The sequence below is a fragment of the Merops nubicus genome, unplaced genomic scaffold, assembly GCF_000691845.1.
Source record: "Merops nubicus isolate BGI_N331 unplaced genomic scaffold, ASM69184v1 Scaffold19587, whole genome shotgun sequence".
NCBI classification, from domain to species: domain Eukaryota; kingdom Metazoa; phylum Chordata; class Aves; order Coraciiformes; family Meropidae; genus Merops; species Merops nubicus.
In genome coordinates, this window is record NW_008622489.1 from 7,637 (window position 1) to 21,396 (window position 13,760).

General features: G+C 37.7%; 1 protein-coding gene across 1 annotated transcript; it reads left to right on the plus strand.

The window, feature by feature from the left end:
• Positions 1-327: 327 nt before the first annotated feature.
• MTPN (myotrophin) lies at positions 328-13,251 on the plus strand (the record flags this gene model as incomplete). Its single annotated transcript, XM_008944816.1, has 3 exons — positions 328-459; positions 1,583-1,666; positions 12,384-13,251. Coding segments are annotated over 3 exons (303 nt in total), but the record flags the coding sequence as incomplete, so codon positions are not given.
• Between the last annotated feature and the right edge of the window lie 509 nt (positions 13,252-13,760).

Sequence of the window (13,760 nt, forward strand, 5' to 3'; positions counted from 1 at the left end):
TGGGGGGAAGGAGGAGCAAAATGAGCCAATGTGAGCATTTTTTTTTTACAAGCTTTAATGATTTATGTATGTATTTTTTTAATCATGTGAGTTATGTAGTGCACTTGGGCACTCAGTACTCTTGAGATGCAGGTTGGGAGGAGGAGCCAAGATTCTCTTACAGTTTTAAATGCACAGATGAGGGAAAAGAAATCAAGCACCTTAATTTTCATTTTTCTTGGGGAATGACTTTAAATATTTGTGTGGAACACTCTTCAACATATTTGAAGGTGAAGTGTTTGTTTCAAAATTTTCTTGGTGTATTGGCTCTAAAATTTTGCTTATAAGATTATTCTTACATTAAAGGGTGAAGATGTCAACCGGACACTTGAAGGTGGGAGGAAGCCTCTTCACTATGCAGCAGATTGTGGACAGCTTGAGATTCTGGAATTTCTGCTATTGAAAGGAGCTGATATTAATGTATGTACATCAGTTTGCAAACAAATGTTAGGGTGTTAAGGTCTTCCACCACCCACACATAAGGGATAGGTATAAATGCCTAAATGGTTACTGGAAGACATAGAACTAAACAATTTGATGGATTTAAAAATATTTGAGAGTTGGTCTAGAGGTTAGAAGCTTAAAATTATATATATTAAATGCTTTTATTCTTTTTGGACACACTAGGAAAAGTTTTTTGTGGCTATACAATATTTAAACTTGACCATTATTAGAAAAACTCAGTAATTACATCTAAATAAAGTTTGCATTAAATACATGTTATATATGTTGGAAGGGACTTCAGAAGACAGTGCAGTGCATCCTTGGCCAGAGCAGGACCAACTCTGCTTCTTTCTTTTTTTGGAGACGTTCTTACTTGTACAAGCTTAGCAGTTTTGTCGTAGCTTGGCATGCATGGGTTTTTGTCATGAAAAGACTTGGCTGGGCTGTGATGGCACTGCAAAACAGTGTAGTTCTCGGTGAAGTAAAGTTGCTTAACTTTAACCATACACCCCAAACACTGTGCTTTACAATACTTGTCTGAAAATTAATGTATAAGGCATCTTAGCTTTTGTCCTTAACAGAATGGCTTTAATTTGTTTTCTTGGTGTCTGGGAAAATTCTCTCTTCCTCATGAGCTCTCCTAACTGAAGAAGAAAAAATAAGAGCATTTCAGTTGCTCAGTTTCTTATTATTTCCAAGAGTAGGGTTTAGAGAGGAGAAGACATACCAAACAGTGTTTCAGCAAAAACTGATTTCTGAAGTCAAGGTGTCTGAGAAATGAGAGAATTGGGAGTAGTGTTTTTGAATTGGCTAAAACTTAGCAGCCGAAACTCTGCAATTTCGACATTGACCTGAAAAACAAGATAAACATTGTTATACCTAGAAGACTTATGGAAGAAATATGTTGCTATTACCTGACGTGTCTTTTAAACACTGACTTTTCATTCTCAAAAAGGGGAGTAAAAAATTTACGCTTCTGGATAATAATCTTAAATCTTTACCTTCACTCTCATGTTAACAAAACAAAATTTAAAAGTTAAGTGAAATCTGTTAATGCTTTGTGAAATTATGATTCAAATAACCCTGTCTCAATTTACAGGCTCCAGACAAACATAATATCACACCACTCCTATCAGCAGTCTATGAGGGCCATGTTTCCTGTGTGAAATTGCTTCTGTCAAAGGTGAGAGACAAATGTTTAGAACAATTTACCCATAGTATATTGCTATGATTTTTTTTTTCATTGAGATTATGATGTTTCAGGTAAGTTCAAAACATCAAACAAATGCTGTTTACGTTGCTAAAGAGAGAGGGTACTCTGATTATGGAGAAAACAGTTGAGGGAGAAAGTTCCAGGGCTTTTACAGTGTAGCAGAATTAATGGTGACCAATAAGAGCATTGTGAGCTCCAACTAGAGAGCAATTAACAACAAATCAGGCCAGATGAAAAATGCATTCCTTCAGCAGAGAGGGAGGAGTGGGATTTAGCTTTGGCAGCTGCTTAAGTATTTCATGTAATAGAATCTCCACTGTGAAGTTGCTCAGAGGTGTGGTTTCCCTCTGCTTTTGCCAGATGACTGAAAAGCCATCTGGATTGGCAGAGCGAGGGGAAGTAGAAGTAGGAAGGCAAGCTTCTCTGTTGTAGAGTTTGTGGATTTTGTTCTGGGCAGAATAAGCTTAGTCTGTTTCTGTTCGTGTTCTCTCTGATTCACATTAAAAGGTGATCCATTTTACAAAGCATTAATTAATTCAAGCGATGTTTTGTCTCCATTCATATGTGGTCCTTCTTATTATACCTCACTTACTGTTGAAAAGGGGAGGTTAAGAGTGCATTTTCAGTATATGAACTCATTTAAATCATTTGGCTGAAGGATTTCATTCTGTAATGTTTTCATCTGTCACTTCCAAGGTAAAGTTTTCATTAACTACCTTAATGCTGCATGAATTTCACTTTTCTTTAATTTCTCTGATCCTGTCTAATGTTATGCCTTTCTGTGAAGGAATGCTTTGACTATTAGTTTAGGATTCAAATAGTGCATCCAATTTGCTTAAAAGTCTTGTGAAAACTGATCCTTCATGTAGCATAATTTTATACCCTTTACAAAAAAGGTATCCTTTATCCCATGTTGTATTTCTTTCCATTTCTGTTTTGAAGTGTTTTGCATTCTAAGTGTGTCAAACAATAAGATGCCTCAAAACTTGAATTCACACATTAATTGTCTGGCAACTAGTAGTAGGGATTGTGCATTCATTGTAGTTCATTAAGATTCTTTCTAAACGAGCTATTTTTCACAAAGCTTGTAAGAGGATGTTGATCTTTGTACTTGGTACAATTTTTTTAATGACATTAAGTTCACCAGTCCATAAAGATGAGACACTCTTAGAAAGATGTGCAAATGTTGTAAGAAGGAAACTTGGACTAGGAGGCGAGGTTAGAAAAATATTGCTTGGTTATGGGTAGTTAGGATAGTCTGGGGAAGTTTTAGCTCTGCATGAAGAAATGTGAAAATATGAATGTTGTACCACATCTGCTGCCATTCACATGGGCTAGTTGATGAAATATTTATGAACTGGAACTTTGCTCATCAGCTCTCTCTGAGGCAGATCTTACATTAAAAGGTTGTTCTCTGACTTAATGCAGTCATCTTATGACCCTTGTTTGAACGTCTGTTGTCCCACCTTGTTTATAACAGTCTGATTTCACATATTCTTTGATAGCAGGTACTTGGGTGATAAGGTGGTTCAACCCTTATTGAAAGTTCTAAAAATTACTGACTTATAACTTTGTTTACTGTTCTTTCTAGTGTCTTTTGGAGTGGTGTGTATTTTATTGTTACTCCAAATGCAGGACAAATTGTATGTCTGGTAGTGTATATAAATAGTGGAAGTGCAAATGCAAATGATAGACCAATATACTTAAGATCTTTCTTCAAAGCTGTTCTTTGTTGCTTTTGTAAATACTACTGTTCTCCTTACTGGCAACAAGCTTCGTTATTTTACATGTACCTACCTTCAGCAGCTTTCATTTACTCTGTTAGTTGATCTCTTGCATATGTGACCTCTGTCATAGACTATCCCTTAAGCTATTGGACTAGAAGTCAGTAACCCCCTTAACCTTTTTTAACAGGAAAACAAAAATAATGAATTTTTTGTACTTTTGTAAGTTTTGAAAATTGATGAACAGTGATGCATATCTCCTTAGTTTGTTTGCATACCACAAATATAAAAAAAGTTACCAGTTTGATCAAGTTAGCATTATATAAGAAATAAGAGATTGTTCCTCTTCACTTGCTAAGATTAGGTATTATATGGATAATTCTATGTTGGATGCAGTTGTTGATTTGGAAATTGAATTTTAAGGTAACGTCCTGTACTGCCTTCTACAGTATATGAATTCAGGGATGTTTGTAAACCTTTCATGTGAGATTCTTGAGCTGTTGAGAAGGGGAGGGGTGTTTCAAGAAATGCTTCAGACATTAATTGGACATAAAATGCAAAAAAGTGCCTACTTAAAAGTAACAAGTATGAAAAAAGTTAGCATAATCAAGGTGACCTCTAGGATTTTTGGTTTTTGTAAACTCTGTTACTGTAGGAAATCTATTAATCTGATGGAAGTAAGCTGGTTACTCTTTTCATATAGTGTGACTGCAGAGCATTCTTTAAACAATTTTCCACTGAAAGCAATAAAAACATTAGAAATATTTGGACATAATTCGCTTTCAGAGGATAATAAATACATATAAATAGTTGAGACACTGAATCAAGACTCTTACCTCTTAAACCTACGAGGCTGACTAGAATGGACACTTAATCTTAAACTGAAGTAGTTTGGGCTGCTAAAAATGTGTTTTTCTGTTGATGCTGGTGATGATACAGTTGCACAGTGAAACACTGCCGTGCTTCTTCTAAGTTCGTGTTAGAAGCAGTTTACGCTCATAAGAACTTAACTTGAAAAGCACTTGGGGACCTATGTTGGCTCTTATTAGTTTGGTCTGTATAAAAATTTTTAATGTACATGCCATATGACTAGCAGAATTTTCTGTGGATGATACTAGTGGTTAAAGCCATTGCACCAACTGTTGTCCCGTAAAAAGCAGCAATTTGTTTTATGGAATTTCAACTGACTTTCAACAAGGCTTTCCTGTGATAAAGCACTGTCTCTTACTCTTATTATTGCTCAGAAAGGACTGTTTGGGGGTTCTTGGCTAATGTGTATCACCCATGGAGGTTGAATGCTGTGATGACACTGTGTCTAAAATAAAAATTTCTTTTAGGAATATTTCCGGCTGTTGGTTTGTCTGGGAATCACTGGCGTCCCTTATACAGCTAAACTGATAGAATCATTGAATTATTTAGATTGGAAGAGACCCTTAAGATAAGTCCAACCATAACTCTAACATTTTTTTACCAAGCTTACCACTAAAACATGTCACTAAGTGCCACATCTACACATCTGTTAAATATCTCCAGGGATGGTGACTGAACCACTTCCCTGGGTAGCCTGTTCAAGTGCTTAATGACTGCTCCAGTGAAGAAATTTTTTTCTAATGTGTGATCTATCTCTCCCCTGGAAAACCTTAAGGCTATTTTCTCTCATCTGATCACTCCTTACCTTGGAAAGGAGACAGACCCCCACCTGTTTACAACCTCTTTTCAGAGAGTTGTGGAGAGTGATAAGGTCTATCCTAAGCCTCCTTTCCTCCAGACTAAACAACCCCAGTTCCCTCAAGCTGCTTCTCATAAGACTTGTGCTCTAGACCCTTAACCAGCTTTGTTCCTCTTTGTACTTGCTCCAACACCTGTAATGGCTTTACAGAGATGGGCATTTGAAATGTGCTGGAATATTTAAGGACATAAAAAGAAAGATGAGGATTAGGATTTTTTAGGCATGTAGTTATGACCTCTGGGCTGCAAAGCTTTTAATAATCCATTGAAATCTGGCTGATCCACTGGATGTGATATGTCAAACTTTGTCCTTTGTATATATTGCTCTTTTACTAGTAAGCTGGGGGAAAATTTCCAAGGTTATCATAGGGTGATGGGATGACTTGAAATAGTTGTAATTCTGTTCCCTATCACCCTTCTCAGCAGAAGAGTTCGGAGTGGACACTGTTTATCTTGTCTTTACAGTTCTTTCATTTGTCTGGAGCTAAGATGCTCCTGTTCTACCCAGAAGCTCAGTTATTATAAAGCTGGTGGACCCATTTTGATTTTTCTTATGTTAAAGCAAGGCTTATTATGCTAATTAGAAGGATTTATTGGACACACAGGTGACTCTAATTATATTTTCCTTTCTTATGGAAAACTCTTATACTATATTTGGAGTGACTGCAGGAGGGACAAAACTGAAGATGCTGCTCTCAGTCCTAAACTACTAGCTTTTTGGTTTTTTTGTTGTCTTTGGAGAAGCAGTAGATAGCCAATTCTAACTTTCAGGTAGTGCTCACAGCCATTCTTGGTATAGCCCCAACCACAGAGGTTAGCAATGTGTCAGAATCAAGTGGTTTCACAGCTTCTGCAGAAGCAAGCTTTCTCTGGGAACTGCCCAAAGTGAAGTTTTACATGAACACAGTGGAGAGGGAGAGGTGTTTCAAATTCTCAAGATCTCCCTGAAGCATCAGTCTGATTTGACACTATCATAGAACAGTGATACCATGGATGAGAAGCAGAAATTTCTACTTATTATGCAGTATTTGTCGGAATATATTGAAAAAAATGTATAGACAAATTAGGTTGGACTGCACCTAACATGCAGATTACATAATTTAGAAAAAGTCTGGAAGCGACCTCAGGAGGTTACCTTCAAGTCTTTAAAAATACCACTGTTGTAGTAGATGACTGACTTGTTCTCAAGGGCCTTCCATCAGCTGGGTTCAGTGTCTACCAGAGGTGGACATTGTCAAGCCCTAGTATTGCAACCTGTGGCTTCTGAATAAAATCACTGTTGCTGGGAGAGTTGTGTGTGCTGTATCTAAGTCTTGTATACTCAAGCCCCTCAGAGCCACATAAAATTAAGCTCCTTTCTGAAAATCCAAAAGATCTTGCTAACAACCTGAACTCTTAACTTGAGTAACTTTCTTTGGGGCATTCATAATTGTAGTAGGGGTATATAATTTAACACGCTGCTTTCTGAAGAAATAAAGTGGAAAAGTGTGGTATGTAATTTATAAATGACCCTTTCCTTGGGCAATATCAAGTATTCAATGTTAAAGCAGGTTTTGAGGCTGTAATTTGACAAGAGAAAACATTCAATGATACAAGGTGTCTCTACACTATTGCCAGTCCGCTAAAATGGATTTTGTATGGCAGCATTTGGAAATGAGTGAGGATCTGGCAAGACTTTACAAAACCCAAACTCATCATTAGCTTCATCAAGATTGTGGAGGTGGAGGGTGACCTAATTAGGCAGTCATAGCCACTGGATGCTTTGTAACGTAGCCAATGTGCAGTCACATTTAAATTTGCCCAGCCAGATACTCGAGTTGTCTTCAGAAGCTTAATTTGTGATGTTCTGCAAGAGCCTTAATCACATAAGAGCGAAGGAGTGTTTGTGGTAGCCTTGCTTGCTGTACTCCCCTTCAGTGCATGAGATGGGCCAACTGCCAGGTTTAGGCTACAGGCCCATGTTACAGCTAAGCCAGTGCAAAGGTTAGTTCCTTGCAGCGCAGGTGATTCTATTCAGTCTTTTAATACTCTTACCTCTATATTCCTACCGCTTCCTTGCGGTAGGCCAGAATTTACCCTCTTCGTTTGTCCCTATTGCAAGTTAATTTTGATAGTTTCTTGCCAGTTGACGCTTCCAAGTTAGTGTTCTGTTGCAGATTTATTTCCTTGTTTATGGAATTGGAGAAACATTGATGCAAAATCAAGACACAGAGCTGAACTGCCTTCAGTTTTACTTTATCTGCTGCCTTGGGAATTGTTTTGGTGCTTTTGCAGTGTGACCTGCCTGTTCCAGAGGGTGGTCTCCTGGGTTTGGTTACAGTTTTTGTAGATGTACAATAGAACCCAGCTTATCTGGTTTACTGCTCACCCAGTGTCTTTGTAAATAGCAGATGGTGTTTCCTTGTTGCTATTTACTAAATGCTTGCTTAGCTGTCTCCTGTGGCACTGTTTAAGGAGGTGGATGAATTTCAGATGAAATTTGAGAATAAGAGACATGGAACAGATGGGAAGGATGAAGCTGAAGTCCCTTTAGCCCTAATAATGCACCCTATACCCACACTTGCCTTATACTGTTAGCTGCAAAGGTACAATTGGTCTTTCTCTCCATTACCATACTTCATATTTCTTCTTGCAAAAATATTTTCCCAATAGTTCTTCAAGCCTGTTTGTCATCAATATTTTGAAAGCCTGGTTCAATTTTTCTTTTTTTTTTTTTAAATTTTGATAAGATAAAGAAACACCAGCTATTGTCATTTGACAGAAGACACCTGGAATATTGTCATATTTTAAGAATTAATGCATCCTTACAAATTCTGTTGAAAGGAATAAGAAGTAGTTAAGGCTTAGGATTATCTAGCCCTTGTGTAACTTTTGCCACAGCTGTATTCCGTTCTGTTTTTTTGTTTCCCTGCAAGTCTTTATTCCTTTGCTGTGCAGTATAAGATCTGTGGGTAGTTATATTTGACGAGCAGCTTATGTTAGGAGATCTCTGTTTGGGAGCAGCTGATCACACAAAATGGTATTGTTTGGATGTACAGGTTTATTGCCTGGGAAATGTATTATTAACTAATTTGCTAATAAAAGAAAGCTTCTCATTGCTTCATTTTGGCAATGAAAATAATATGAAAAATCTTTATGAAGAAATAGGCTGGGCAAAATGAATACCAATTTGCATTAATAACACTGGGTTTGACCTTTGTAGTAATGTTCAGCTATAACTGTAAATAGGATGTGACTTCAGGGAGGTGAGAAGTGAGGTGAAATAGATGCTTGCAAAAGGAACTGTAGCTGTGTGCTCAGTGAGAAGGGGTTTCACTGGTAGAAGAAAATAAGTCTAGAATATTATGCCTGCCAAAACAGAGTATACCTTGCTGCTGCCTCTCTTATACAGTTTCAGGGAGCTGGGACTGATTACTTCTGGATAAGTTCAGATTTCATAGATCTAATTTCCTGCCTCTGGCCTCCCACTACCTCCCTAAGAATGCATTCAATTCTCTCTTGAGTCAACTGTGGCTCCAAATTATGACCTACTCGACATTTTCTAAACCACCTGATGATTCTATAGCACCTGGCTACATATTAAAACAGATGCTCCTGACTCCCTGCAAGTGGTCCCACCTTTTATCCCCAAGCAGACACCTGACCTTTGTCAACTCAATGCGGGACCCCTGGGGCTCATTTCCCTTATGGCTCTCCCTGCAGGGCCGGCCGCACCCTGGGGGGAAGCTATAAGGCAAACTCACCACCTCTTTATGAAGGGCTGTGGGAATCACCCATATGTCAACCTTAAGTCGGGGGCTCGGGGTTCAAACCCCAGCATTTCAACTACTCTTATAAATACCTCAATAGGTAAACCATTTTGAATGCTTCTAATGGCAGATGAGGTTTGTTGCAAAAGATGCAACAAATGTCATCCATTTGTTCAGCTTTCAGTATAGTTCTGCTTTTTGTAAAATATCTAATGCAATTTGATCTCTTTCTACTAAAAATGTGTTGTAAGAAATGTCTGTCCAATTGAATTAGGCAATTTAGCAGCTGTATTTCTCCTCTGACAGTGTCAGAAGGGATGTCATTTGCAAGAGTTGAGTATGACTTCTCACTTATTACCATCGTTCATGCTGGTTGTATTGAGGATCTGAGGTACACACATCTGGACCCTTTAAGAAGTGTTTATAGATTGGTAGTCCATTAATTCATCCATATCCTTTTCGGACAAGCTGCATTTGCCTCCGTAACTTCATCTGACATCTCATGCTGAAAGTTTGCTTCTTGCTGTGTGAACCACTCTACCAGCTTCATTAAGTGCCTCCAGTTTCACAGGATTTGGGGTAACTCTCCTCTGCCTTTTGCCTTCATATTTGGTTGGTGGGTTTTTTTTATCCTAAACTGCAATTGTACCGTAATAGCTATTGTTAAACATGCTCCAAAGGCAGCATCTTTTTACTTTGCCCAGTGGCTTAGGAGGGCAAATGTTCTTGTTTGTTATTACCCTACCAAAGAAAAAAAAAGTTTATGTTTGTGTGTATTTTGAGAAAATAACACAACACAAAGTGTTAAAAGCTTTTTACTTTGGGGAAATAGAGAATACTGTGGAATCATTGTACTTTTATGAACTTGTCATTAAACTTGCTTCCAGGCAGTGTTGTACTTCTGAAAATTAAAGTCCTCTTGACCTGAACTTTATTATTTGCTTTTCATTCTGTTGAATGCAGGCAGGAATCCTTTTGCCTAGCTAAGGGGCTAGTCTCCTAATTTATTAGCACTGAGCTTATTAAACTGTCCTCCTTAAGCAGTGATGAAGTTCTTACCCTACATTCAGTAAAACTGTTTTAGAAACTCAGGTTTTGCATGTCTAACTTTTATGAAGTACAAATGTACTTGAGAGTGGAAAGCAGTCCTGTGTCTAAACTAAAAGTTCTCTTTATACTTTAAAGTTACTTCAGTTAAGCTACACCTTTAACACTCTAAATGCTGATGCTTTGGTAGTGAGGTACATAAACTAAAGTGGTTAAAATTCTGGCTAAAGATGAATACTGACAGGTCAGTTACTGCATAGTTCCATTTTTCTTCAAGTCTGAGTTCCTTCAGCTTTTCTGATCTTAACATCAAAGAACAGCTTTGAAGCCCTTTAGATTTCCACACAGATTCTAATCCGAGAGTCCCATCTCTGCAGTAGAAATACTCAACACCTGCAAAAGAAGCCATCACTATTTTCATAGTTGCCTTTCTTCTCCCAGGACAACTGAGATTATAACTGTTGAATACTTGTTAAATCTCTCAGGGTTTTTTAGGGGGAAAATAAATGTTTGACAAGCAATGGGTTTCCGTGGTTTCAGCCTACGTGTGTTTGCAGTGGTCAACAAGTCACTTCTTGGGAACAGATTGATGCAGGTCTCATTCATACCCAACAGAACAGTGATACTGCAGCAGCCTGCATACTGTTTGGGACCAGGATGTTACACAGTGAGAGGAGAGGGTAAAATGTTACCATTGCTTCTGTCACTGGAGTGAATCCATTGCCTGTGCACAAAAGGTATCCCTGTATTCTGCTGTGTGAAAGGTACTGGAGAAAATGAGCTGACTGGAAGGAGTTACTGCAGTTACAAATATCCCTCTCTGAATTCTCTACTGGGGTTCAAGACAACTTTATTTTCCTAGGCATTTTCCCTGGTAGCAGAAGCCTGTTTCCTTGCCCCACAGCTGACTACCACCAGACAAAACAGTCTGTTCAGCTCATGTCTTGCACTGGGGGTCTCTAGGGGCTGATCCAGTTCAGGATCAGTTTGGCCAGCAGACCACAAGATGGACACTGCTGCCTTAGAAACCACTATAAAACCTTCTTTGTAGAATTGCAGATTGAATATTCCATGTAAAGAGAGTAGAGGTTTCAAAGAGGGAAATATTCTGTTTTCAAAAGTATTGGCAGGAAATCATAGTAATATCAGATCCAGTTTATTAGATTGCTTCAAACAGTTACAACAGACTGCGAGTTGTCTTGGGAACAGTAATGGTATTATGTATGGAAGTTTAGTGGAGTTTTGTGTATAATCTTATTGGTGAAGAAGTTCTGGAAATTCTGGGTCCATTGTGTCCTTAATAGTAACTACTTAATCTGTGCACTTTCTTCCTTGTAAGTTGAGAATAAATTCATACTTTTTCTACAGAGGGTTTATACATAAAGTAAAGACAAACGCTTGCAGTACATGCTCTTGACAAAGTGTGTCTGTACCCATAGTGGTTTTCCTATCATTTGACTGAGCCAATACATGTATTTTAAAGTGAGGCTTGTATATCTTCTCAGAAAAAGTTGTTCTGGAATCTATTCTTAACTTCAGGAAAAAAGTCCTTCTGTCTTTGTAGTCAGTCCTGTGTTCTCTAACAACTTTCATCCCTTTATTTATCTACCCTATTTACAATTTAGTCTGGGTTTTCCCTTTTATGTATACAACTATACAGTGCTCAAACCAGACCTGACTAGTTAATCACTCTGCTTCTCTTCTTTTGCTCTTCTTCCAGAATAGTGGTGCTGAGGCTGTGTTTGTGCTTACTGTTCTGCAGTTTGTCTCGTTGGTGATTTTCTGTTTTTCTGTTTTCCTGTCGCTTCCCTGTTCTGTTCCATTGCCTTTTAGATGTACATACAGCTCATTTAAAACCAGCTTTATCAGTTTTGGACTTGGAAAGATTTTGCAGGTTTTGTGTTTGTTTTTTTTTCCTCTTCTACATAGCAGTATGGACTTTTTCAAAATGGGGAGAAGCACAATCCTAGATGATTGTAATCTTTTATGATATACAAAGAAAATCTTATGATTTTTTACTAAGCTCTTGCAGATGTTGCTTGTCTAATTTAACATGTGAAAAAGCTTGTTGCACCATAGATTTCATAGAAGTGCATAACACTGAATATTTGCATTCATAGAGTAGTTGCTGGAAACAAAATCTTTCTCTTTCTGTCCAAGATTAATTGATAATATGTTGATCTTGCGACTTGCTGTGTGACAAAAGTTGCGACTTTTTTTTCTACTCCTAAAGTATAAAGTTTGAAACTTAGATTAGCTGCATGCCAAATAGTTTAGTATGTAAATCTAGCCTGTTTGGTTTCTAAATGAAAACATGCACTGTACTGAAAAGCTGTATCTAGTCAATATAATTATCCAAGGTAAGTAACTGTTGTGACACAGTTAATACTAATGCAGCTTGGCTTTATGAATTGACAGTCCTTCTCAATGTCTTTACAGGGTGCTGATAAGACTGTGAAAGGCCCAGATGGACTAACTGCCTTTGAAGCCACTGACAACCAGGCAATCAAAACTCTTCTTCAGTGATGGATGGACTGATATCTTAAATGTCTCTCCTGTGGCCTCACACTGCTGCCTGTCTGTCACTCTTTGCATCTTCCAGCTTCTTCAGCTAAATACTTTGGGGGGAGGGAAATTCTTTATGAATCAGACTAGTTAGGATCTTGTATCAAAGATAATCTGTTTGGAGAGGGTTGAAAACTATTATGAGCGTTGTCCCTCTAGGACTTCTTTTCAGTGCACAATCTCTTCCCATTTCTAGTGAAAATGGAAGAAGGAAGACATGATCTTGATTTTTGGTTTGTAAACCTCCTAGGTTAGTACTAAGATTTTTGTTGAATGATTCCTTTAGATGGAAGTACTGTGCTATATAGCTGAAATTAATTGTGAAGGAGACAATAGTCCAATGGTATTAGTGTCTGCCATAATCTGAATTGTAGTAATGTAGGTGGCTGGGTTGCTTTTCTCTCTTCTCTCTCAGTGGGTATCTTTATTCTTCTTCTGCCTAAAGCTACGTTGCAGTTTTGAGGATTTTTCATACTAGTTATTGGAGCTGTTCTTTCTTTTGACTAATTAGATGTCACACTAATGTTTTTCTGACTCTTGAGTAAACCAGGAAAGATCAATTGAGGTGTGGTGGTGTTACACTCCAGAATATCTGCCAAGGTACTTTTGGATGCTTGAATTTGAGATTTTTCTTTCCCATGTTTGTTCTAGTCCAGGACAGACCATTTAAGCAACTGGTTTTGAAAGAGTTAAAAATGTCCCTCTATTTCCAAAAGGATTTTAAGATGGTATTGCTTTACTCACCACATCAGCATAAAATTTATACATGTGTGTGAAAGCTACAGGCTGTTTGATACACAAAGATAATCAAATTAAATGTGGAAAATGAACAGTAATCATTTAGACATTCATACCAGATGAATGTTATTGCTAAATGTTTCTGGTAAACTTTTAAAATTCATGTAGGCTTTCTAAGTTCAGATGTTAGGAACAGAAAGATGTACAAATAGAAGTCTTAACTTACTGTAACTACTGGCAGAAAAAAAAAGCAAATTTTAATTATGCATATCTTGGAATTGGTGTTTCATTGTTGACTGAATGAACCTCTTAAATTTCATTAAGGCATGCGGCTTGTTCTGAAAGTTCCCAGTGCAACCAGACCATATTAACCATTGACTTTTAGATAAGATTTACTATGCCAGTAGGTGTGACAGTACTATGATAGTCTTAATTCATGGAAAGGTATTTAATGGTGTTGTAGGGATTCCTGTCTTCTTATGGTCCTCAGGAATGTATTAGCTTCTGGCTTTC